The sequence below is a fragment of the Urtica dioica genome, chromosome 12 (assembly GCF_054948205.1).
Source record: "Urtica dioica subsp. dioica isolate 48M chromosome 12, U.dioica_male_clone48M_v1_H2, whole genome shotgun sequence".
Lineage (NCBI taxonomy): Eukaryota > Viridiplantae > Streptophyta > Magnoliopsida > Rosales > Urticaceae > Urtica > Urtica dioica.
In genome coordinates this window covers 16386293-16413995 of record NC_142767.1, presented here as the reverse complement: position 1 = coordinate 16413995, position 27703 = coordinate 16386293, and the positions used below count along the sequence as shown (strand labels likewise).

The following is a 27703-nucleotide window of genomic DNA, read 5'->3' as shown; positions in this document are numbered from 1 at the left end:
ATTTTTTTGTTATTGTTTAATTTGTATACAATAGACTAATTAACTACCTTTAAATTTCATGAAAGATGCCAGGTAGAGCAAACCTAGTACAATTCACGCTGTCTAAAGTTGTACATATTATTTAATATCAAATGCCTCAAGTAATCTTCACACCATACATAATAAAATAAAAATAGATGAAATAGGTTTGATAAAATAAAAATACAAAAATTTAGCGATATAAGCCACATAAACATATGCGTTTGCGTTTTAGTCAACATTTTGTAAATTTTTTGTAAATAACAAAAAACTATTGTAAATATATATCGTAAATAGTCATATTTATTAGAAATTTACTGTGCATTTTTTACTCTGTTATCTAGCCATATGAAACGTTATAAATTTTGAAATAACCAACGTTTCGTTAATTTTTTGTAAATAGTCACGTAAATTTATTTATGCTATCAAAATGATAATAAAAACGCATAGTAATTTTCTAGTATATATGATGATTTACGAAATATTTACAATAGTTTTTGGCTATTTACGAAAAATTTACAAGACGTTGGCTAAAACGCAAACACTTATGTTTGTGTGGCTTATATCGTTAAATTTTTTAATAAAATATATATATATATATATATATATATATATATATATATATATATATCACGTACACGTACGATGAAAGCTTCTTTCCATTGTTTCTTATTTATTTTCCTCCCTGAAATATATTTATCTCCTGGGTTGAAGATTATGTTTACATTAATAACCGTACAAACGAACAAAAACCTCCCAATTTTTTTATTTTTATTTTGGAGGATGTATGTGTGGGAAAATAATCAGCAAAAACTATTCTAATTTCACATTTGCGTCGTCCATGACGTGTGTGAGCACTTTGTACCTCATGAAATACATCTTAGAAATTATTGATTTCATTATAAGCTATCCCACATTATTAAAATACCTTACAATATAGAATTTCGGTTTTTCAACTTTATTTCACAATCCTAGTTCAGGGACTATTTTTTTTTTTTTTTCATCATCAGTTTGTCATTCAATTCAGCTCAAATTTTGACAAATAACAATCAATTGCATATCTCTCACGAAAGCGAAATGAGAATTCGATTTACATGTCCGATTTAATAACCGAGTTTCACTTAAAATTGCGCTCCAAAATGAATCATCTAGGAGACTAAATACCATATTTTTCAAAAGAAAAAAGGGTCTATAATTTTTATTTTTAAGTTCGATTTTATTGGCTGAGAAGAAAAAGTCTAGTCTCATTCTTGCACATCTGGCCAGCGTCTATCTAACACAACAACATTTTTCATGCTCTTTCTTTTGATAAGGCATTATATTGACCAACCAAGCACTCTTGTCTTTTCCTTCAAGTTTTATTAGTCTATATATACACATAGACTATAAATTTTTCTGGAAATTAGTAGTCTTGCTTGAGCTCTATTTTCTTTTATTTTTATCCTCCCTTTAATAATCTCATTCAGACAAAACCAATCCTTACCACAAAAATTTTGTCTATATTTAATTTTACATTACTTTAGGGTCAACTTAAGGTTAAAAAAAATGGAAACATCCGGGGACGGACTTCGAACCGATTCATCGGATTATAGAATGGAGTTGCTATCGCCAGAGGCACTTGCTCACGAGAAAGCGAGGGAATCACCAAGCGAACCGTCTTGGCGGCTTAGTTTGGACAATTACAAGTTGCCCGAAAAGCATACGAATTCGCAATTCGGCTTATGTTATCTTATCAACTCATTGAGTAAGCTAAAAATAGGTTTTATAATTATATTATATGAAGATTAGACTCACTAGATATTTTAATTTTACTATTTTGGAAATTACCCACTAAAATTTTACTATTGATATTTATGTCTTAACTTTTACAATTCAACAGTTTGTGCTTATAATCTAACAAATACGTATATATTTGAGATATGCAGCTTTTTAAAATCTAATTTATGTGGTATTTTATTTTTAATGTTGTCTAATTAAGGAGGATTTTTTTTTAAGTTTCTTTTGATTAATATGTGGGGAAATATTTATTATTTCTAAATGAAAAATACATTTAATTTTCAGGGAGGAAGAAAAAGATTGCAGCGTATTACAAGAAGCAGGATAAGGTTCTCAAGGGATTCAATGAAGTTGACTCTTTTACTGAGTTGGGAACTTTCCCTGGAACTTTATCAGAGGTTAGTATATAGTTATTAATTTTGAGACTTCCACACCCTTTTTAATTAGTTCTGTGCAATTTTTATTTTGAATAACCAACATATAATGTTTATAAGTTTGATTTTTTTTTTGTTGAAGAAACTTTAACACAAAATGTCAGAATACAAAATAATAAAAATATCTAAATTCACACGGGAATGTATATAATTTAGAAAACAAAATTATTTGCATATCATGCTCTTTAGAAAACAATGATGTCCGTATACTGGGTCCTTTTGAAGGTAGCCTTCTAAATTTTGGAAAAAGTGAGAATGATACGGCTGTCTACTAGCTCCTTGGGGTCTAGAAAAATAATATTAAGTTGTTATACAATAATTTATTTTTGGCATATATAAAAATTTATATTAATATTGTCGCAGGAGGAACTAAAAGACGTAGCGAAGGGTGAGAGGATGGCGATTTATGTGTCAAACATAGCGAATTTGGTGTTGTTTGTAGCGAAAGTTTATGCGTCGGTTGAGAGCAGATCTCTAGCAGTTATAGCCTCGACACTTGACTCTTTGTTAGACCTCTTGTCCGGTTTCATTCTTTGGTTTACGGCTAACGCAATGAAAAACCCTAACGAGTTGCGCTACCCCATCGGCAAGAGCCGGATGCAACCCGTGGTAAGACATAATATTTGACTAATTAATATTTACAAGTATTTGTTGCAACTAGCCATTTTTCTACACCCTTTTAAGGATTTAGCTCAAGTTTCATTTTATTATAAAAATAGTCCATCAAACCGAAATTAATTAAATTAACTGTTCAGTTAATTTGGAGATTTCCTACATAGTCAATCTTTTGTAAATTTTAAGTAACTAGTCATTATGACGATGTGACATTGTTTTGACGTTTTTAGCATTCTATTTATGTCATTAGAGCATGATGGTTATTTACAATTATTAACGAATATTTACAACTAATAATGCTTTTTTGGATTTGTTAATAAAATATCGTGGTTATTTATTTAAAATTTACCAAAAATTGACTATTTGACAAAGCTTGAGTTTTCATATGGCTATATATCTAATAATAATGCTACACATACGCCCGCTCCCAAATGTTTTTTTTCTTTAAGTTTATACTATTCAATATTCAAAATAATGTACATAAAAAATTTCAAATTAGGTCCTTATGAGATTTTTATTCAAATTATCCCCGCTTCCCCTATAATCACGAGCGGAGCTACCTTAGGTTCAGGGTGGGCCAATGCCCACCTGAACTTTTAAAAATAAATTGTTTACCACTAAATTTTTAAAAAATTAAAAAAATTACCCTAATATTTTATATTTATAAATAAAAAAATTATATTTGCCCATCCTGAATATTTTTTTCTTACATGTCCCTTATAAATTTACAACTTTCACCCCGATAAGGCCAAACTCCATACCCGCGTTGAGGTACTTACCATTAAGCTATCATATATTGTCTCGGAATGGCATGAGAAAAGATTACTCTGATCTTAGTTATGTATAGGACGTAAATGAAATAACTTCATCGTCACTACATTCAAGGAAAATAAATAAATTAAGAGGCGGCATATTTTTCTAACGAAGACATATAATTTCCAATTTTCTTCTTCTTCTTAATTGCTTCATATATTTATTCACTTAATGGCTACAAATTATGATTTATGGACACATATTTTATTAATGTCCCAAATTATGTATTTATCTACAGGGAATTGTTGTTTTCGCATCAGTGATGACAACTCTTGGGTTACAAGTGCTATTTGAATCTGGTCGTGAACTAATCAGCAAGGTACAATAAATAAATAAGTAAAATTAATCTCTATTTTACTTAGGCATAGTATTTAATTATTTACATATTGACCCTGATTAAAAAAATATACTGACAAAGTAGAGCTGTATAATATTTTGCAGACTCAGCCAGAGAGAGACCCAGTGAAAGAGAAATGGATGATAGGGATAATGGTATCAGTGACAGCAGTGAAATTTGTGTTAATGGTTTATTGTAGGAGATTTGAGAATGGAATAGTAAGAGCTTATGCCCAAGATCATTTTTTTGATGTCATCACCAACTCAATTGGTCTCGCCGCTGCCGTTTTAGCCATCCATTTCTACTGGTGGATCGACCCTCTCGGAGCCATCCTAGTAAGTCTATCAGTTTTTTTTTATAAGTTTGAAATGTTGATTTAAGTTGAATTTTGATAGCTTAATACTAAAGAAATTTGGGTAGTTGATGGAAATTTTTCACAAATGTTTATGGAAAAATTTGAAATCCCAATTTTTTATACAATAAATTTCAAAATTTTGAAAAAATTGAAAAAGTTTTTTTTTCAATGTTGACATCTCATGTGGCATTTTGGGAAAAATTAGTGTTTTTGTGGAAAGTGGAAAAATGTTATGAAATTGATGACAAATGGGACAATTTCTCTTTTATATTTCTGTTGGTCGCAGTAATCTCCAGTACGTTGTAAGCAAAAAGCATCCGTTGATGTTTTGACAAGTGCTGCTGTTATGCAACACTCTAAAATCATATACCTAAATTTTTTTTTTTTTCATATGTTTAAACACTCAAATTCGAATACCTTTGGAGTTTTACACAAAATCTCATGATAATCTCAATGTTTATAGCGATTTAAAAATATTCTATAAACAAACAAATATCAAAATCATAAACTAATTTTTGAACAATCACAAAAATTAGATCCTTGTGATATTTTGTCAAATCTCCTACGATAGATGAAAATTTGAATTAGACGAGCTATTTATCATATAAAAAATAATGTTTATGAAATATTTTCTTAATTTCAGATTGCATTGTACACAATGGGCAACTGGGCAAACACGGTGATGGAAAACGTGTGGTCGTTGATCGCAAGAACCGCACCGGCTGAGTATCTTGCGAAACTGACGTATCTGATTTGGAACCACCAACACAAAATCAAGCACATCGAGACCGTGCGAGCCTATAAATTCGGCCTCAACTATTTTGTGGAGGCTCACATAGTCTTGCCCGGACAAATGTCCCTCAGTGAGGCTCACACCATCGGAGAGACGCTTCAAGAGAAGATTGAAAAGCTTCCCGAAGTCGAGAGAGCCTTTGTTCACGTTGATTTCGATATCACTCACAAGCCTGAGCACAAGCCCAAGCGATAATTACTTGCATGATTTTAAACTAAAATTGCAATTTTAGTTTTTATTATAAGAATTATCACTATTTTTATTATTATTGTTTTTTTTTTTTTATGTATTTGGGAGTCTAGGATTTTTATGTTTGCTTGATTTTTTTCCCAAGTGACAAATACCTTGCGATATTTACGTTGTTTACAGTTTGAAATCAAATACATTATTATTTATGTTATAGCGATTTCAAATACTATTGTTGATATCTGTATATAATATAATATAATATAATACAATACTATTGTTGTTATAGCGATTTTTTCCCATTCTGTAACGGGGTTATTTTTTCCACTAAAAATCCAATGTAACTAGGGAAATGGCCGATTCTAGTAGTCATTTCAATAGTTTGGACCAAAATGTAGAGTTTCTTGTTTTGGACACTTTTAGTAGTTGCTTAAGTGAGCAAGTACATATTTGCCCTTGACTTTATTTTTTGTTTTAAAAATACCTCATTAAACAATAGCGTCAGTTAATATTTCAAAACTCAAATGAAACCCATTTTCATCTTCTTGGTTCACGTTCTCTCATCTCTCCTCCGACTCTTTCTCTCTCTAAAACCCTCACCCACTTCGCCGAAATCGCGGAAATCCTCATCCACGTCGTCGAAATCTCCGGGTTCGTTGCTAATCTCTCCTAAATATCTCAGGTTCGTTGCTAATCTTCATTATTCTTTCAAATCTCTACGAATCACCTTTTTTCAAACGCTAAATTGCAGAAAATGACGACCAAAAAATACGCGCCGGTTCGGAAGAATCAAGGACGACGAAGAAAGGTCCGACGCCGCTGAAGAAAAGTCTCTCCAGCGAAAAAGTCTCCCGCCAAGAAGCCAACAACGTCTCGTCGAGTGAAGAAACCAAAACTAGTCACTGAATTGCCGGCGTCAAATTAAGATGAGACATCGCCATTTGAGCTCCGAAAACGAAAAGCAACTGTAAATGAGGTACATTTCTTCACTTTGAGCATTTTGGGTAACTTTTTTATGGCATGCAAAGCTGAATTTGGGTTATTATTTATGTGATTGTAGAATTCTTTGATTTGCATATTCTGTGTGTTGAAGATTTCATAGGTTATAATTTATGTAATTGTAGACATTTATAGCTATAGTCACTAGAATTGTAGATGTTTATGTCTAGTGACTATAGCTATAAATGTCTACAATTACATGTTTGTGTAGATATAGTTATGGTGATATGAGGATTGTTTGTGTAGAGTTTCATATTTTTTTCTTGACATATGCAGGGATTTGTAAGATTTGTCCCCGAAGAAGAGATTGTGGACCACAACTTCATCTTCTTCGGCGCATTGGACAAGTTTGAGGAGACCATGTGGCGGTGAAACTTGCGACCGGCTACGAATCTGACAACGAGTTTCCGACATCTTTGGGCTGAGATTTTTATGTTTACATGAACTCAAATCTCAAACTATGAAGTTACTTTTAAAACTATGTTTTATATTTTTGTATGGTTTTATATGACAATTTGAAGTTTGAATGCCTAAACATTGCTATATATTTTCGTATGCTTTTGTTTTGTTTTATTATGACTGTATGGCTTCGGTATGCTTTTGATTTGTTATGGCTGTGTCTACAGATGTGTACAGTGATGTCTACAATTGTGATGATTGTAGACATATATATCTACAATTTGAACTGATTGTAGACATTAAATGTCTACAATCACCACAATTGTAGACATAAATGTCTACAATCAGTTTAATTGTAGACAATGATGTCTACAATTTGAACAACTTCTATCATGTAATGCATTCAAGACGTAAAAAAGACATACAACTATAATAATTCAATTCTATCATTAACCCTGTCTCACTGAAATATAACATTGTAAATTCATCACCACCATAACACTGCAAAAGCATCAGTTCAAACCAAAAATTGTCATTGCATTGCATTGAAATCATCTTCATTACATCATTACAAAACCCTTAAAACAGATACCTTAAAATCTGATTCGAGCAGCTATTATCTGACTAACCAAACATATTCAGAGCATGTAAAAAACTACAACAATGACAATGACAACGAACAGAGCCATCTTCAGCTTGAAAATTTGACTTCGAAGTCCCGCATTCTCGGATTCTAACATGTTTTTCCTCCTCAGCAAACCGGGAATGATTTGCTTCGATCTATAGCACATTTCTGGGTCTATCCATTTAAAATACCCGCACCCACCATCTTCCTGAGAAAACAAACACAAAGAGGTGACTTTTCGGCGAAAACAAAGACGCGATTCACAATCGTGATTCGATGGCTTACCTTTTTTGTGATGCAACCGTGGAACCTCCTTCCAGGATTCAAAATTGTCCACGAAGCGCACTCGCGAACAGGAATGCCACAGTAGCAAAGCTCTCCCATGACTGCAAGATCGTGACTTGAAGTTAAGCAGACGAGAAAAATAAGAAGCAATTTGGGGTCCTTTTCTTATTTAAGGATTTCAAATTGTTTTTCTCATTGAGTCCAGAGAAAGAGTTTGATGATTTATGCCGCCAATTCCTCTTGATATGTATAATTGTAATATAAACTGTAATAAACGGTAGACTTATAAGTCTACAGTTAACAACAATTGTAGATATCGACGTCTACAGTTGTAGTAACTGTAGACCTATAATATCTACAATTGTTACAACTGACATTCCTGCATAGCAAAAACGCATATCTGATTGTTATTATCGTGTATGAAAAAAATTAAATGTCTACAATGAGACTATTTGTATACATGTATATCTACAATTACACCAATTGTACATATACATGTCTACAATTCTTGTAATTGTAGACATATAGGTCTGCAACTTCAGTTGTAATAGACGTATTAGTCTACAACAGCTGAAGGTGTACACCGATATGTCCACATTTACAAGAATTGTAGACATGTATATCTACAATTACAATAACGACGTATAACGGGGACAGTCTACAATTTCAGAGACTGTAGACATGTATGTCTACAATTCAAGAACGCGGAAAAAAACTCAAACGTCCAAAAACACGAAGAACAACACACAAAAAACCCAGCAACAAACAACACAGAGACGGCGGGTAATGGCACCAACAAACCCAGAACGACAAAGACCTAAAACCCAGACAACAAGCACACGAAAACAAAGATGACCGACGAAAAAAAAGCTTTCTTTTAAGATGCACGAGGATGACGTTGAACAAACATGTTCTCCGAAACCCAGAAACTCAGAAACCCGACGAGGATGAACGAAAACCCAGAAACAAAAAGAGAGGAGAGAAGACGACGACGGAGATGAACGAAAGAAGCTTACTTTTAGACGATGACGAGGTGGCCGAGAGCTTCACTTGACTTCAAAGACACACACATCTCATGGAGGAAGTTCAAACGTCCTTCACACGCAGAGAAAAAAGAGATGAGAGAGAGAGAGAGAGCTGTGATGACACAATAAACAAGATGTACTTGAATTCTTATTGAGCAAGTTTGGTTTTGGGCTTGAATGAACAAAATTAAATTTTAAAGGGCAAACCGGGTATCCAATTATTATCTCTCCTCAAAACACTACTAAAAGTGTCCAAAATTATACTACTCTATATTTTGGTCCAAACTACTGAAATGAGTAGTAGAATCGGCCATTTCCCATGTAACTAATTGTGTATTATATCATATATGACGTGAGGAATAAAACATTGAGAATTGTTTTCCTATAGTTTCGGCTTTTGAACTTTATGCTAGAAATACCGTCTTAACTAATTTAATTCCATGAATACAATGTATACACTAATTACTATTTTACTCATGTTTTGAGCTGGACTTTCTCGTTGCGAACAAATTGTTCACTTGTTTTAGAAGCTCGGTCGTAAATAATTTCTTAAGTCGAGAAACCATCAAAAGAAAATCAGTCTAAATTTAATCAAAATCATTAATTTTGGAATTTCGAGAGTAGATTTGAAATTATCATATATAAAACAGGTAATTTTGCCATCTTCCAACTATTAAAAAAAAAACGAACGTAAAAGATTATTGGGCTTGACTTTCTATGAGTAGAGAGTCCAGCCCAAGATATTTGGCGGGAATCAAGAGTGAGTGTAGCAAGCGAAGCGAAAAGCTCAGTTCATCTCACTCAATCCGATTATCCGACTCATATTGTGTGTAAAGGATATCCAACAATCAATTTAAATAAAGTTTGAAAAATTAATAAGGTCAAACATAACTTCAATTATTATTTAACTCAGACGTGAAAACAAAATCATAACAAGAAAATATTTAACTCCTTAATATTCGAGTATACAATTAGATTTGAAATAACAATAATTTTAAAATCGCAATATTCGATGGCGTCACTAAATCGGATTTCTAATCCGCGCAACAACAAATATTTGACGAGCCCAAAAAAGACTATAAATAGAGGTCTCACGCCATTCACAAACACTTCTACCACGCGAGAGTTTCTTTCTTTGTTGCTCTCAATTCTCTCTATCGCTCTCTCTTCTTCTCTGTTTCTCTCAAGACTCATCAATCATGGTTTCCGCTCAAGCTCTTCACACCATCGTCGGAATCATTGGTCAGTACTCTCTCTCTCTCTCTCTCTCTCTATCTCTCTCTATCTCTCTCTCTCTGTTCTTGATTCCAAACAAATAATAGTTCGTTTCGTTTTAACTTTCCTCGATCAGATCATCGTGGTTGAATCGTCAATCGTTCATCGCAGAATAATAATAATCCTTTTTTTTCATCAAATTGATCTCGTTTTTTCGCTCACGCAGGGAATGTGATTTCTTTCGGACTCTTTCTTTCCCCAGCGTAAGTAATTTACAGTTACCATTAATTCAGTTCATCACACTTATAACTCGCCTGGATCGCAAAAATCGATCGATCTCTGATTGCGAGAGCTAAGTTCAGCCGTCGGATTCAGAGTTAGTTAGAGATTCAGTTATCTTCCAACGGCTGCGATTAATTAAACCATTCTGTTATCAAATATAATTCAGGCCTACATTCTATGGGATAATAAAGAAGAAGTCGACGGAGGAGTTTTCTCCGGTGCCGTACATGGCGGCGGTGCTGAACTGTCTTCTGTGGGTGTTCTACGGAATGCCGTTCATCCATCCCGACAGCCTCCTCGTCGTCACCATTAACGGCGTCGGACTCGCCCTCGAGCTCATCTACCTCGCCATCTTCTTCCTCTACTCCGACTCCAAGGGACGCGTAAGTAATAAACAAATATATATGTAAATTCAATTAACTACTTATTTAATCATTAATTTGTTTACCACAAGAGCAGAAAAAAGTGGCGTACGGACTCTCCGGCACAGTGGCTTTCGGGGCCGCCGTGGCCGCGGCGGCTCTGTTGGCCTTCCACGGCACGACGAGGAGGTCGCTCTTCGTCGGAGTGCTCTGCGACGTCTTCAACATCATCATGTACGCCGCGCCACTCACCGTCATGGTAATTATAATTAATTTACTTAATTAAGTAATTTAATTATTATCTACTTTATTATTTTTTTTATTTATTATTTGTTTGTTGTTATTGTAGTTCAAGGTGATCAAGACTAGGAGCGTGAAGTACATGCCGTTCACTCTCTCATTGGCGTCGCTCTTGAACGCTTTCATCTGGACTTCCTACTCGCTCATCATCTTCGATATCTACATCTTGGTACGTAATTAATATAAATTATTAATTCATGTTATATATATATTTTTTTCATGCTGTAATTAATGTGTATTGTGTTTCTTCACAGGTGTGCAATGGGTTGGGTTCGATCTTGGCTATCATTCAGCTCATCTTGTACGGATACTACTATTTCTGGGGAGTCAAGGAAGTTGAGGAGGACCACAAAGTTGCCCAGCCAAGTGAACTTGAGATTGTTTAAAGAATGCATTTTTTTTTTTTTTAGGTTTAGTGTGCTAGTTTTTTCCAAGCTTAGCTAGCACTTTTTTTTTTAGGTGATTTTTTTTTTTTTTTTTTTTTTTGTCTATGGATTTTAGCTTCTTTTTCTGTCATCTGAAATTTTGAGGGTATATTTTCAAGCAGGCTATCTTGTAAATCGAGAGAGTTGTCAAGCATGTTAATATCAACAGTTTTGAGTTTAATTCGTGTTTTCTTTTGGGTATTTTATTTGTTTTGGCGTAAAAATTAACTAATCATGCACTGGCGTAATGATTGTTCATAACACGTACGGCAGTCTATTTAGTGATTCTATGCGAAACAGAATTAAAGAGTTTGAATTGAAAATTAACAAACAACTATTAATAAATAATTTAGTCAATGAGTAACGACCGTGCGGCACTCTGAGAGAGAGAGATATGTGGTTTGTGTCGTTCAATGATATGGGAAGACTCTAAATGTCGTTTCCAATATGTTCGTTTGCTGTTCTATCCTCGTTGGCCTTTTATTGTTTCAAAGATAGATTTCTTATCTAGACTCACAAACACTACTATAAAGATTTGTATATCATAAGTACAAAAAATAGAGACATTTAACACGAATACTTTATTAGCTACTTCATTTTAGATTTTTTAATTAAAAATTAGGAAACCTAGGCTTAAAGTTGTCATGAATTTTCCAGTATTTATTCCAACATTTTCCAATTATTTCCGAGCTTCTCCAGGGAAGTTTTTGTCGATTTTTGTGTTTTTCCGATGACCTTTGATGCATATTCAACTAATTTATGATTCTTAGCATGTTTTAATAAGGTAACCAGAAAGTCGTTGTCTAGCAAGATGAGATTCGATCCCAAGAATAATTCATCAAGTACATTAGATTTTCTATCACTCTAGCATGCTTAATTTGAGACACGTTATCTCCTTTCTTCATAGACAAATGTTGACTCGCATCGATTGGAATTCTAGAGACTCCATCATCATTCTTTGCCAATTTATCTACAATTTTATCAACAGAGTGTGATTGACTTAAGACGAGTCCATTAGATGTTCGCTTAATCTTGATCCCAAAATAACATCGGCTAGTCCAAAATCCTTCATATCAAACCTAGAGTTTAATATATATTTTGTGGACTTAATCATACTCTCATTACTTCCAACAATGAGCATATCATCTACAGATAACACATAATCATATAACCGTGTTAAGTGGTTTTAATGTAAACACACTTATCACAGTCGTTGATTTTGAAGCCATTTGACATCATCACATTGTCAAATTTCTCATGTCATTGCTTTGAGACTTGTTTATGGCCATACAAAGACTTGACCACTTTACATACTTTCCTCTCTTGTCCAGCTGCAACACAACTCTCGGGTTGATCCATGTAAATCTCTTATTTGAGATCACCATTTAGGAAAGTAGTTTTCACATCCACTTCAAAATTGCGCAAAGTGGCAATGACTATAATCAATCTTATAGATGTTATTCTTGTCACATGAGAATAAGTATCAAAATACTCTAGACCTTCCTTTTGTCTATAACCTTTGATCACAAGTCTAACCTCGTATTTATCTATTGATCCATCCACTTTCATCTTTCTCCTGAATATCCACTTTGAATCAAGAGCTTTACTTCCAGGTGGAAGGTCAACTAGTTCCCAGGTGTGGTTATACATGATAGAGTCAATTTTATTTCATATGGCATTCTTTCATAAGTGACCATCGACTGAATTTACAACCTCTTTATATAGCCTTATTTACAATTTTGATTTGCCATTTAGCCAATTTTTGGTAATTCTTTAGTAAATAGCCATGACTAAATATTTACACGCGTAAATTGACTGAAATGCTCTATCAAAATGTTGACTATTTATCTAAAATTTATTTAAAACTTACAAAACACTGGCTATTTGCCTAAAATACAAAATGTTGGCTCATTAGAAATTCATCGAGAGTTTGCTAATTATTTGTTATAATAAACGAGAAAATTCTATTAATATATTCTAAAGGAAGTTATTCCACTTTTCAAATATTTATTTATAAATAGTCATGGGGATTCAGATGAGCTTATTCAAACCCGAAATGCCCCAACATTGCCGGAAGATCTATCTTCTCGGAGATTCTGGCGAAGCTGCCGGCGGAATCTCTAATCGGATTCTAAAGCGTGTTGAAGGAATTGCGAGAATCGATCACCAACGACTCTGAAGAAAGCTCACGCTCACCATCATCGCACGGCGGCTTGAAACTCCCACGAAATCTCCATCGTGACTCACAAGATGAAAAACGCAAGAGCATCGAAACACATGGGATATGTTCTTGAAAATTTAACATAATTACTAGCTATCTAGCATATTATTATATGGAGAAGTTACATAAGAAAACCCCAACCCAAGCTATATATATAATACGAGCCCTATTAATGAATAATCTTCATATAATACCAGCAACCCTATGGATAAAGATGATGAGAAGCCATAGCCACTATCAAATAACATCAATATGATTAATTAACTAATAATCCCATGCATTTCTTACACTAAGCTTATCAATAGCACCATCATTGCCACCACCAAAAGAGTAAAAAGAAGCCCCGGCATTGAAGTCCTGGAAATCGTTGTTACCATTATTATTATTATTAGCTGGAGAGTTGTTGTGATGATCATCATGATCTTGGTCTTGATCTTGATCATCTTGATCTTCTTGCCTAGCCATGACGCTGCTCTTATCTCCCTCAATCTCCCTATACTTGTTGAGGTAGATCTTGAGTGGGCCCACGTAGCCCTCGAAGCCGAGGGTGGTCATGGCCCACAAGAGATCGTCACCGTTGATCGTCTTTCTCTTCTCTCTTTGACACTTGTCCGAGGCCTCGCCGGTCACAAAGCTTATGAACTCGGACACGCACTCTTGGACGGTCTCTTTGGCCTCTTTTGAGATCTTGGCGTTGGGAGGGAGAGATTTCTTCATGATTCTGCTCACGTTGGCTATTGGGAGAAACTTGTCTAGCTCTTTGGAAAAATTGCTCTCCGAATGGCCTTCAATGGAGCTACAAGTTTGGGCCTTTTTTGATGACATGATTGATTGGAGATATAATGGGAGTTGTTTTTCTTCTTATTAGTGATGAGAGGTATTGGTTTGCTTTTGGAATAATCTTAGTAAATGGCCTCTGTGTGGGGTTTTTATAAGGTGGAGAAGTAGGAGGATTTTTTTTTTTTTTGATAAAAAGATAGTGGAAAGGCGGTTGGATTTACAATAAATTAACTAATATTAAAAAAAGACTAGCTAGAGCAGTAGTGGAATCTTTGTTGAATACAGGTCTAGAATTAGGATACTAAATTAAGCCATGAGACAGAAAAAAAAAAAAAAAAAAAAAAAAAAAAAAAGAGGACATTTTTAATGTCACTATATTTCCCTTGTGCTCACTAACACGAGTTTATCTTAACACAGAGGAATTTTTTATAATTGTGTGTGATACTCTTTTCACCTCTTTTTAAGGAATTGTATACTAGTTTGTGTTTAATGTATAACGGAGATAATAATATGATTTAAATAAGCGGTAGATATTTAATAATTATTTAATTTTTTACATAGTTAATAATAATTTATTCTTAATAAATGGTCATTTTAAATTAATAAAAAGTTAATATAATAACTAATTAAAAAAATCATATTAAGTTGGTTTATTATAATGACTATAATATTAGGTTGGTTTATTAAAGTTATTTTTCTTCTTCTTCAGCATGGTATAAATCAATAGTTCGAAAATTCTTTGGCGACAGAAATAAACTATATGCCTAAAAAATCTGAGGTTATTATTAGCTCCACGAGGTATGGATTGGACATCCATGGAAGCTTGCAATTATCCTGATTCTCTTGTCTTGGTCATAGCCTGCACTGCACAAGAATTGTGTATGCCTTCAAATTTGTGAAGGTATATCTGATATTTCCGTCCTTGGATTTTGTGTAAGGGTCTAAAATTGGGTATATTTGTCACGTAGGTGCATTTTAAAGCTAAAAAGAAAGAATATATAGGCACTACCGTAAAATTCCTTGCGTTGCTTTTGTTTTCTGTGGTTTCTCTTATCTCTCCCAAGATTCTCTATATCACAATTCACATGCATGCATCCATGGTTTCAAGTGTATAATCGTACTGAAACTTTAACAAATTACTTTCTGATAAATTATTATTATATATATTATTTGTTGAAGAATCTATTACAACTAGCTAATCTCTTAACCATTGCCCAAAGTTTCATTTAATTAACAAATAGTTCAAGTACTGATAGGTAGGTGTCATTATAACCTCATATATTCTTATACGCTCTTTTATTCTTGCCGTTTTCAATTTCGATTTCTTATGTCACGAACAAGTTAGAATGGTAAATTGATCACATTTTTGTTTTGTTATATTGAATTACAATCTTTTCTGATTATTATATCATGAACGTCGTCGATTTTTCAATTTCTCATTTTTTTTTATTGTTGTCAAAATCCTATATTCTTTTGATTTACAATGTTTAAACGAAAACTTTCTTTGGAAGCTTCATTACGTCATTATTTTGAATCATTCTATCCTGAATTCTCAAGAATTCAGCTTTCAATTCTCATAATTTAGTGTGAAAATTTTCCAGATCTTTCAGTAAATTTAAGGTTAGCTATATAGCCATATAAAAACTTTAGGTTTACATAATAGCCAACGTTTTGTTAGTTATAATTAATTAACTACTGATTCTATTAACAATAATTAAATAACATTTTGCCCGAATAATTATTGCCCATTGACAACATGAATTATTTGGACAAAATTGTCAATTAATTGTTGTTAATAAAATCAATGGTTAATTAATTATAATTAACCAAACGTTGGTTATTTAACAAACAATAAATTTGATGTTTGGAAATAATAAAAACAAGCTTTTGGATGCAAAAAATCCGTCTCATAAAAAGATTAAAAACTCGCGACTAAAGGTAGAAAGACGCAAATCGACTCATGTTTAAAAGTGTGAATCTAAATATTTAGACGCGAGAAATTGCATCTATTATAAGACTCGAAATATAGACGAGAGTTCTTGTGGCCGAAGTTCTGTAAGTTCGACACAAGAATACCAGCCTCCCTACAACTCATTTTGCACTTTATCTCATCAATAAGTAGCTTGTAAACTCATTGTGTAGATTATATTCATCTTCTTTAAATATAAACTCATCTTATTCAGTTGTCCTATCCCTATTCCCTTATTATTTAATTTAAGTGTACTTATACTTGGTTTTGTTTTTATTAAATACCTAGCTACTACGGATGGAAGAGTATTACCGTGTAAATTTCACTTTCTTCTGAAACACCTTTCTTCGTCCGTTGGGGTTGAGGTAGTTAAGGTATTATTAGATCCTACAACCACAAGACCGAGGTTTATATCATAACGGTATATGTAGTGTTATATAATTGAAAAACCCTAGAAAATCAGTACAGAAACGGACTTGAGTATTGGCCATTAGGCCCATATTCTCCAGAACAGGCTTAGGCCTTTTTGTTGAAACTTGAAATTACGTGAGTTTCTCATTTTCAAAAGCTATTATTACAAAATGTTAGGAATCTCACATCGAAAATGAATGAGAACTAACAAGAGTTTATAAAGGTCATGGGTTACTCCTCTCATTGCCAATTGGTTTTAAGATGGAACCCCATGATACTTTAACATGATATCAGAGCCCATTAAGCTCAAACGGGTATCCGATCCAATCGTTGGGATTCGGCCCAAGATGAGCGAACGCAAAGAGCCGCAATCTTGAGGGGGCGTGTTAGGAATCCCACATCGAAAATGAATGGGAACTAACAAGAGCTTATAAAGGTCATGGGTTACTCATCTCATTGCCAATTGGTTTTAAGATGGAACCCCGTGATACTTTAACACACAACTACGACAATTCAGAAAGTATTCGACAAAATTCAATAATTACTTTTTATTAAAAAAAATATAATTATTTATTGATAAACTTGTGACATATAACTGTCTTTATTGACAAACATGTCAATAAAATATGTATTTATTGGTAAACTTTGTCATAGTTTTGAAATAAAAAACAATTATTGAATTTTGGTCAAAAACTTTATAAGTGGTCATATTTTTGGAATAATCCCTTTCCAAAACTTAGTTCTATATTGTATATTAATTTTTAAATTTTTATTATAAAAATTCCTTATTTCTTGTGTACACACTAGGACAAAATACGTTATCCGGTGCGACGAATGTCGCACCCAATGCTTCAAATGTCGCACCTAAAAGTTTATTCGGTGCGACGGCGTCGCACCGGATAACCCGTCGCCGAAGATATTGGGTGCGACATGTCGCACCTAATAAGGACACATTTAGGTGCGACACTTTCAGGTGCGACATGTCGCACCTATTTTCCTGCCAAATTTTATAAAATTGGCGGGTAAATACATATCGGGTGCGACGTTGTCGCACCGAATATGTTCGCGTCATGGTATTCGGTGCGACAATGTCGCACCGAATATGTTTGTTAAATTAAAAAAAATACAAAATTAAAAAAGTAAATTAAAATTCATTTAAAATTAAATAAAAATTAATTAACAAAATTCTAAATGAATTAGAAATAATATTCTGAAAATAGAATTCTTAATTAAAAATAGAATCCCTTAGCGTCCTGGTGTTTTTCTAACCATATCGCTAAAGCCGAGCCTATACTCCCATCTTCCCTTCGCTGTAATTTTTCAACATTAAAATATGTATCACATGTATATGGCATATTAATATTAAGAGACTTACGTTCCTCGAGCGATGACCAAAAAAACTAAGCGACCCTTGTCTCGCCTTCGTCTTCTTCATCTTCGAATTTTCCCGGTTGTGGAGAGATTTCGCATGCAAGACATAAATTCGTTAAGTTTAATTTTAAGAAATTCGAATAACCATCGGAAGTTCAACTCATACCTTATGCTCCGGCGAGTCGAACGTCTCTATTGCTTTCAAACAGGCTTCCTGGTTGTAGCCATCGGGAATTTCATTTTTAGCGAGATCCTTACTCCCGCAAAATGTCTTGAAGAAGAGCTGCGACAACCTCGACTTTTGGCCACGGCGCATCCTCTTCGCATCACGAATGATAGCCATATCAATCTCGTTGCGAATAGGATCTGCAGGCACAAGCTCGCCACTCTCGGGATGTTCATAAACGAAGTTATACTCGTTATGAATCGAGTTCATAAGAGCCGCCACACTCTGCGCAGGCACATGATTCCAGTCTGGGAGGTCGACTGGAATGGTACTCTTGATCAGGATTCCTAATCGGTTTTGGAACGTCCCGATCAACGGATTTTGCTCCCTGACGTCTTGGTAGAACGCATGCGCAGTCTGATCGTAGCGAACTGTGTTCGCTCCAGGGGTCCCAACACGAGCTCTCGCAGAAACGACGCCAGTCGTTGGTCCCCGCTTCTTCCTCGGCATCTGCGGGGGGTCACGCTCTCCTCCTGATGGGTCCTGACCTGAAGTAGACATCCTGCAAAATGAATTGTAGTTAGTATTTTTAATTACTATGTAATTACTATTCGACGACTACGGTTATTACATGGTGTTAGTCATTCATCGTTGTCACTCGATGTAATGTTAGTATCGACATCAACATTGTCTCCCTCAAAAACGGCAAGCGCCTCATCTTCTTCATCCACTTCTTCATCCGGAATTCGATTACCAATTAGGTGAGACTTCCTCAAGAGCTGCAACAATTCTGTAAACGACTTGTTCGTCCAATGGTTCGTGACTTTGATGGGCATCAACGAAACCAAGAACGACAAAGACGAAAACTCTTTGCACCCAGGGTACAATTCTGCTTCCAACTCAGCGAACAAATCTTCAACTTGCTCATCTGCACGCACTTCACTCGGAGTCGGATCCGTAAAATCGTCGAAGTCCTCGTGATCCATTATATCATGGAGAGCATCGTGCAATCCACCGACTCCTCTTTGGTTAGTCTCGCTGGCATCTTCTACCATTCGACGTTCGCCGTGATGATACCATTCGGTGTATCCCGGAGTAAACCCCTTGTTCAAAAGGTGATTCTTTACGACCCCGATGTCCAGACATCTCACGTTATTGCAAGACTTACAAGGACAATGATAATGACCGTTTTCGTTCGGGAGTCTGCTTGCAACGCAGATAAACTCGTTAACCCCTGTTTTATATTGCAAACTCAACCGATTGTTCTCGGTAATCCAGTCCCTACTTGGATTTGACATTCTTCTGAATGAGACGGGAAATTGGGAGATAAAACTAAATCGTTAGAATTCATTTTGTAAGAATGAATTATTAGGAAATTGAGAGGTAAAATTGAGAGTGAATCGTTAATATTTGAAATTTAGAGTGAATTATTATGAAATTGAGAGTGATGAATTGTTAGGAAATTGATGGTGGATCGTTAATATTTGAAAGATTCGAGAGCGAATTTGTAAGAATGAAAGAGAAATTGTGATTGACATGTATTAATTTTGAAAAATGGTTAGAATTCGTTAATATATACAAATTCACTACTGATTTCATTAACGAGTTAGCCAATTTCGACAAATTAGTTAATTCGTTAAAATATATTATCAAAAGAGTTAATTTTCTTGACAAATACGTTTTATTCTACCGAAAATTCGGCAGAGTTTCCCCTAAAATATTGACTAACCAAAATCTGCAATTAAAAAAAAAACACATATATAACCAACCAAGACTATCTTATTAACATACTAAATACTAAATTGAACCTCCGTAGCTCCATTGCAATAAATTTTCAATAAGTTTAAATTAAATTTAACATGTTACTAATTCATTTTAAAATATATTCATATATATTACTAATTAATCTAACTAAAAAAGTATTAAATTAATTAATTAACCAAATTTTCAACAAATTGCAATCAACTTAAACAAATCATGTTACAATTACATTAAATTACACTAAACACGTTACTAATTAATTTAATATATTACTTTTAACTTAATTAATCTAATCTAACATGTTACACATTATTAAAAAAAAATTGACTATTACTATATGCTACTATTTTCATCAAAGTTATATTATCATCTAATCTAACATGTTACTATTTTCATATATATTACTAATTAATCTAACTAAACATGTTACTAATTAATTAATTAATTAAACGTGTTAACATCTAATCAAAGTTATATTTTCATATATATTACTAATTAATCTATATGAAATAATTTAAAAATATTAAATAATCTAAAAATATTAATAATTACAAATAACTAACCTTTTCCGAGGCAACGACGAGGCACTGAGATATGACGCGGGGCTACGAGTGACCAAGCTGCGGCGAGGGCTGGGCCGAGGGTGGGCCGGGGGCTGGGCCGAGGGTTGTTGTGCGTGAGCGAGGGCTGAGGCCGTTCGAGCGAGGGCTGAGGCCGTTCGAGCGAGGGCTGGGCCGAGGATGGTCCTGCGGCGGCGCTCCGACCTGCAGAGTATTGTGCGTGAGCAAGAGAAGCAGTGGATGGAGTATTAAAGCAGAAAGAGAAGAGAGTGATCAGAGGCGTATCATTACCCACGGATTTGGGGGCTCGAAGTTCAACGGGACAAGGGTGGTTGAGGAGACTCGGTTTTCGTCCGAGAGAGGACGAACGCGTGTGCGAACGGAGTCGGGGCTCTCGGTTTTCGTTCTCGGTGGTGTTCGAGGAGGGAGCGAGGTGGTGAAGTACCGGGGAGCAAGGCCGGAGCAGTGTACGAGGTGATGACTAGTTCGCCGGAGGATGTTCGGGTCGTTGTTTCGCCGACCAGGCTTGAGTTCAGCTTAAAGGAGAATCATGTCGGGTTGGAGAATCAGAGCTTGGCTTGGGTTTCGGTCTTCGAGGGCTTCGACTGAGGTCGGGTGGGTCGGGCGGGTCGGGCCTGGTCGGAGAGAGACAGAGTGAGATTGACGGAGAGAGGGTGAGACAGAGAGAGAGAGAGAGAGAGAGAGAGAGTGAGGCGTACCTTGGAGGACGGCGAGCTTCACGGCGGAGGGGACGCAAGTTGCCGGAGAAAGGCCGAGTGGAGGCTGGTCGGAGAGAGAGAGAGTGAGATTGAGAGAGGGTTTGAAACTCGGGTAAGGAAGAAGGAGTCTCGGGTATTTATATACCCTAAACCTATTGGGTGCGACATTGTCGCACCTAATACACATATTCGGTGCGACATGTCGCACCGCATGTCGCACCGAATATGAAATCCGAAACCCAAAAAATTTAGGGGGAATATGGCTGACAACTTCGAATTTTAAAACTATTGGGTGCGACAACCGTCACACCTATTAGTATTAGGTGCGACAATGTCGCACCTAATGGGATTAGGTGCGACAAAAACATATCCGGTGCGACAAAGTCGCACCGGATACCACTTAAAATTAGCGAAATTTTTTATCATCTGGTTGAGTATCCGGTGCGACAAGTCGCACCTAATATTAGCTTAGGTGCGACATGTCGCATCTAATACCCTTACGCTCCCAATATGTTAATTTGTAGTAGTGACATTTCTATTTTGGCATTATTACAAGCCTTCGTTTTCGTATAGAAAAGAGAAAAATTTTCCGAAAATAGTAGAAAAGAGAAAATATTTATGAAAACAACGCAAAGTTTAAAGTTATGCAGGTATTAAGTATAATTCCAATGATATATTTGTTTGGATATTTAGCAACATTTAAACAACAAAAAAAAAAAAATCATCCCTTGTAATATGATGAATGCAACATTTTTTTTTTTAAATTATCCGAGCCGTCTCATTTTATAATTTTTTTTAAAATATGTAGCTTCTTATTCTTCTTTTGAAAATACTTCGTTTTAATATGAACATACTTTATTTTTATAGTTTTTTCTTGCTGTTTACCAAATTATTAGACTTATTTTTTTTACTGTTTACAATTTCATTATAATTTTTTTCTTCTTTGTTTACATTTATTTAAAAATATCGGCAAACTTATCTGAACACAAAAAGACGTATTTTATGAATTTTTTAAATTCTGAGGTATATAGGAAATCATCATCTTCAAAAGAGATATCTGAACACAAAAAGACGTATTTTATGAATTTTTTAAATTCTGAGGTATATAGGAAATCATCATCTTCAAAAGAGATACTTTTGAAATTTCCCCTATTATTTTGCTAGATAGTAAAATATTGTTGGGAAAGTAAGTCATAGTCTATTTATACCCCGTTAAAATTAGAGCCAAATTATCTTAAAAATAAATTGACTCTTTGAGGAGCTCTTCTTTCCGAACTCTCAATTGAAGGATGAGAAGAGAACAACTTTGAGCGATGCATGGCCTTGTTCAGTTGGTGAGCCACTCCTTGACGCTCAGAATTCACTTGCAAAGATTTTTGCAGTTTCGAAAAAAAGGACTTCGATCTCAAAATAACATATTCGTCAAAAAAAAAAAAAAAAAAACTATGGAGGAGATTTGATTTGATATGAAGCTTTGGTTAGGAGTTGGAGTTTATTCAGAGGATATACTAAAGAATATTGACGTCTCGAGACATACGGGGATCTTGGGCGATAAGCAAAATAAGTGGTCTTTATAAAAAAAAAATTAATGAGTTAAAAATATTAAAAATTATAATAAATCAAATCGCAAAAACGAAAAACAAAGTTACATCTTAATAAATATATCCTAGTAGTCATATCATTTCTATATTTTTTTTTTATAATATTCAATTTCATAATCAAATCCTAACTAGTGATAAGTTGAAAAAAATAATAGAAGCAAAAATAAAAAATTATAATATAAAAAAAAACAAGTAAAAAAAAATTAGGAGATAAAGAATGATAACGTTTTGGACGCAGAAATTACAAAGAAAATCCTATTATTGAGATTTATTAATGTATAAAAAAGTTAAGTTTTCTATATTCTATAGATAATTAAGTAGACAAATCCCATTGGCATATTCATCTCTTGTTTAAAGTTGAGTATCCGTATCATATTAGTGCATATGTATCAATATAATAACTTATTTATTTATTAAGTTTAGCTTTTTCTTAAGTGGAGCCTACTGAATAGTGGGTGTTGAACTAAAAATTCGCCTCAAAACAGTCTTGACATTTCATTATGAAAAATGGCCGATTTGAATTTATAAATGGGTCTTAAACTTCCGTTACGAAATCGATTTTCCTTTGTAATATTATTGAAATAAATAATGTCGATTATTGAATAAAAGACCTGGACCAAACTGATCAATTTGGGCCCAAACAATTTCATATTAATGGAGGACGAATTCCAGCATCAACAGTAGGCCTTGGACAATCCCCCCTCTTGCCCTCCCCTTGTAATTCTCTAGAAACGTAATAATCGCGGCTGTATAGTTGTAGATGTAAATGGCGATGATGCCGTAGTTGTGACTTTTTTCGCGATCAGAGCCCGCTCAATGAATTTGAGGGCCTTGGACGATAGGGAAAAAAGGTATTTTATAGTTACATTTAGCTTGGTTAAATATATATATATATATATATATATATATATATATATATATATATATATATATCAACAGCATCCCCTGTGTTTAATCGAAATGCACGATTTATGCCTTCAGTTTCCAGAAATATCTGACATATTCTTTCGGTTTAATATAATTGACATATATCTCCCTTACAAATTCGTTATATTACAAATATCACCATTTTCGTTTATTTTTTACAAAAAAAAAAAAAAAATTGAACTCCCCAAAATACCTTTAATGAAATAATTTTCTATTTTCTATTCTATATACAAAAAAATTAAATTAAAAAATTTCTTTGTAAAAAGTTAAGGATTTTTCGCCACTTCGTCAAACGTCTTTGGATTCGGTTCGGCAGTTCACCCAAACGTGTTGGGCCAACTCTCTCGAAACAGAAAACAAATAATAATAATGGTAAAGTCTCAAGGGGTCGATGGTTAGGCCGGAGGTCCCAAAGAGAGACTCCTCACGTAACACCTCGAGATGGGTACATTCCTCGAGTCGAGTTAGAGTCCACGAGTCGACCGATACTCCTCGTGCCGACTCTTCACGCAAGTCCCCGAGTCGAGCTCGCTCCTCGAGTCCAGTTCGCTCCTCGAGTAGAGCTCGCTCCTCGGGTCGAGCTCGCTCCTCGAGTCCAGTTCGCTCCTCGAATCGAGCTCGCTCCTCGGGTCCAGTTCGCTCCTCGAGTCGAGCTCGCTCCTCGAGTCGAGCTCCGAGTCCGCGAGTCGACTGATACTCATCGCCGACTCTTCATGCAATTCCTCGAGTCGAGCCCGCTCCTCGAGTCCAGTTCGCTCCTCGAGTCGAGCTCGCTCCTCGGGTCGAGCTCGCTCCTCGAGTCCAGTTCGCTCCTCGAGTCGAGCTCCGAGTCCGCGAGTCGACTGATACTCCTCGCCGACTCTTCACGCAATTTCTCGAGTCGAGCTCGCTCCTCGAGTCTAGTTCGCTCCTCGAGTCGAGATCGCTCCTCGGGTCGAGCTCGCTCCTCGAGTCCAGTTCGCTCCTCGAGTCGAGCTCCGAGTCCGCGAGTCGACTGATACTCCTCGCCGACTCTTCACGCAATTCCTCGAGTCGAGCTCGCTCCTCGAGTCCAGTTCGCTCCTCGAGTCGAACTCCATTTTGATTTTTTTTAATAAAATAGTAAATAAATATTTATTCTATTAAGGGTATTTTGGGGAGTTCAAATAATTTTTTTGTAAGTAATAAATGAAAATGGTGATATTTATAATATAACATTTTTTTTAGGGGAGGTATATGTCATTTATATTAAACTGAAGGGATATGTCTGATATTTCTAGAAATCGAAAGGATAAATCTCGCATTTCGATTAAACACGAGGGATACTCTTGATATTTTCCCAAAAAAAAACAAGATGTAGTTTTTTTTAATATCTTGATAGATAATTAATATTTGACATATTTAACAAGAATTAGTTTAGAGTTACTGTTAATTACTATAATATATTTATTTTACAAGAATTAATATATTTTTTTATAAACAGTTTACCAAACACTTTGTGAGTTTAAAAAAAAAAACAGTTTTTTTAAAAAACTGAATCTAAAAACACTTTTTTTAAAAACAAAAGCTATGTCAAACGAGGCCAAAACTGGCTAATGAAGATTTTTTTTTTACTCTCAATCAGTCTTATGTTTTAAGAAATAATTAATTTAATAAATATTTTAATTTCCAAAAATAAGAAATCACACCACTACATATATGTCATTCACGTTCTAGTCCATCTACAAAAGTGGATCACATTTGGGGACTAAAATCTTTGTCAAAATGTTTCATATATATTAACTTTAAAATTCTCATGTGCTTCCTTCGTGAAAATTTCATTTACTGACCCATACAGACACTATGACTACGTCTGGTTCAACATAAATACATATTACATTGGTATGTATTGTATTTTTTTTTAATTACGAAAATATATACATTATATTATGCATACATGTGTATTTAAAAAAATCTATGTATAATACGTCTATGAGAGGGAGAGAATATTGGCAAAACGTTGATATCACTATACTGTATCATTTACATATATATAGAAATAGAATATAGCCACATAGCGTGCATGGATCATGAGGCAGACCTGCCCTATAACAAAAATAAATTAAAATAGATGCAAAACACGTCATTCATGTCGTAGTGCACATTCGCGATTCGTCCACACATTCTCGTACTCATGTGGATGTAAAATATAAAAATATATACATGAAAAAAAAAAGCAAAGGTGAACCTAATTTAGTTGGTACTAGTAATTACTCAGGTGAGATATATAGATCAAATCGAATGTATAATCATGTAGTTCATAAGAGTAAAAGAAATCATATATATATATATATATATATATATATATATATATATATATATATATATCATCTTTCGAGCTAATAAAGTTTGAACTTTGAAGCAATGTGAACGAATTTGTCGCTTCTTAATTGTGCTAAAACCTAAGTCACCAAATTTATATTGCATTAATTTAGGAGTGACTATATAAATAAAGTGCTACAAGTATCATCAATTTTAAAAATGATGAAGGAACCTGAGTGAGAACAACAATTAAAAATGAAAGAAAATTTGATATATTTATTTTTCATTTCAAGACTATATTCAATTTGGAACAATTTACTTAACCAATTATTGTTTTAAATAATTAATTTGTACTTATTTTTCCATATATATGTTTCATACGAAACAAGTCGTGGCACGTACCGCAAAATGTGTGTATATATATGTGTGCATGTAAATTTTTTCCATTTTATTACCCAAATGTCCCTATAATAAATCTACTTTTACAATTTTGTCCCTATAATTTTTTCCATTTTATTACCCAAATGTCCCTAAAAAAGTGTTCAATTTCCCAATAACCTACGCACTCTCGGAGGGCAAGATGCTATATATTTCAAGCATTTTTCAATAATAAAGGTGACCGAATTTTGAATCTCAAAAGTTATATTATTCTTTCCTAATTTATCCACCATTCTTCTAAAATTCAACTAAATCTTACACACCATTGACACGAGTGGGAGTAAAGGTGGTCATATAGGATCCCATTGGACCCTGTTTTCCGTATTTTTAATACTATACGAGAAATGGAAAAAAAACCGTATTAGGAAATGTGGTATCGGGATTTTTGTCCTAGAATCATCTGGAAAATGGGACGGAACTGGGATCCCCGTTTAGCACCATTTAGTACCATATTTTTAAATTTGTATTTTTTAATTGAAAATATATGAATTTTTATTTATTTTTAAATGCATTCATGATTAAAATAAAATGAAAAAAAATAAATATGGGAATCCCGAAACCGCGAAATATAATATCGGGAATTCCCGGTACCGTGGAAAATGATTCCGGGATTTCTCAGTACCATTTTTTACGATTCCGAGAGTCACATTTCCCATAAAATATGGGACGAGACTAGGGAATCTTATTTTTCAGGTTCCATATGGCCAGTTTTAAGTGCGAGGGTGTCACCGCATATTTTTATGCGACATTCATATTGAACTGAATATAAATACACATTACATTACAACTAGACACAACTTCAAATTTAATTTTTCTACCGTAGAAACCAAAATAACAATTCGAAATATGCGACATTCGTTGTATTAGGTGTTGGAGATAAGTTTTGAATCAACATATATATTATACTTAAACTTGAAACTACTTAAGATGTTTAACTTGACCATTCTTGAAAATTATATAATCCTTTTATGCGCTTACTAAAATTAGAGGCTTATTTGCACTGCTGGCCTCTGAATTTTACGTTATGACAAAGTGGTATATGTCCTCTCTCTCTCTCTCTCTCTCTCTCTCTCTCTCTCTCTTAAATAAAAAGTCACTTAACTTTGAAATCTTGGCACGGCGGGGGTACGTATTGCCTAACTTATTAAATATTTTTTTGATTCTAAAGTGTTCGACCCACGTGACCTTATTTTTAGGGTAAAATGCTTAGTTCATGTGCAAAAATCATCATCAAATAAAATTTGTATAAAGTTTA

General features: G+C 34.3%; 2 protein-coding genes, 1 long non-coding RNA gene and 1 pseudogene across 3 annotated transcripts; 3 read left to right on the top strand and 1 right to left on the bottom strand.

Annotated features, from left to right (window-relative positions):
* The first annotated feature begins 1563 nt into the window (after positions 1-1563).
* On the top strand, positions 1564-5339 carry LOC149379616 (metal tolerance protein 9-like). Its single transcript, XM_089603010.1, has 6 exons — positions 1564-1762; positions 2080-2192; positions 2592-2837; positions 3895-3975; positions 4098-4328; positions 4992-5339. The coding sequence occupies exons 1-6, from the start codon at positions 1564-1566 to the stop codon at positions 5334-5336; spliced, it is 1215 nt and encodes a 404-aa protein (XP_089459136.1). The 3' UTR covers positions 5337-5339.
* Positions 5340-5840: 501 nt separating this feature from the next.
* Positions 5841-6746, top strand: LOC149379615 (uncharacterized). The gene is made up of 3 exons (XR_016294082.1): positions 5841-5978; positions 6079-6303; positions 6603-6746. It is a non-coding gene; the product is annotated as an uncharacterized LOC149379615 (long non-coding RNA).
* A 3113-nt stretch (positions 6747-9859) lies between these two features.
* LOC149379614 (bidirectional sugar transporter SWEET7b-like) lies at positions 9860-11205 on the top strand. Its single transcript, XM_089604039.1, has 6 exons — positions 9860-9902; positions 10102-10138; positions 10324-10540; positions 10617-10778; positions 10869-10988; positions 11074-11205. The coding sequence occupies exons 1-6, from the start codon at positions 9860-9862 to the stop codon at positions 11203-11205; spliced, it is 711 nt and encodes a 236-aa protein (XP_089460165.1).
* A 2035-nt stretch (positions 11206-13240) lies between these two features.
* Positions 13241-14357, bottom strand: LOC149379613 (nuclear transcription factor Y subunit B-1 pseudogene; annotated as a pseudogene).
* Positions 14358-27703: the final 13346 nt, after the last annotated feature.

Coding starts and splice junctions, on each gene's coding strand:
- LOC149379616 (XM_089603010.1), top strand. CDS start 1,564: ATGGAAACATCCGGGGACGGACTTCGAACCGATTCATCGGATTATAGA. Junction 1,763..2,079: donor TTATCTTATCAACTCATTGA/GTAAGCTAAAAA, acceptor TTTAATTTTCAG/GGAGGAAGAAAAAGATTGCA. Junction 2,838..3,894: donor AGAGCCGGATGCAACCCGTG/GTAAGACATAAT, acceptor ATTTATCTACAG/GGAATTGTTGTTTTCGCATC.
- LOC149379614 (XM_089604039.1), top strand. CDS start 9,860: ATGGTTTCCGCTCAAGCTCTTCACACCATCGTCGGAATCATTG. Junction 10,139..10,323: donor GGACTCTTTCTTTCCCCAGC/GTAAGTAATTTA, acceptor AATATAATTCAG/GCCTACATTCTATGGGATAA. Junction 10,541..10,616: donor ACTCCGACTCCAAGGGACGC/GTAAGTAATAAA, acceptor CCACAAGAGCAG/AAAAAAGTGGCGTACGGACT.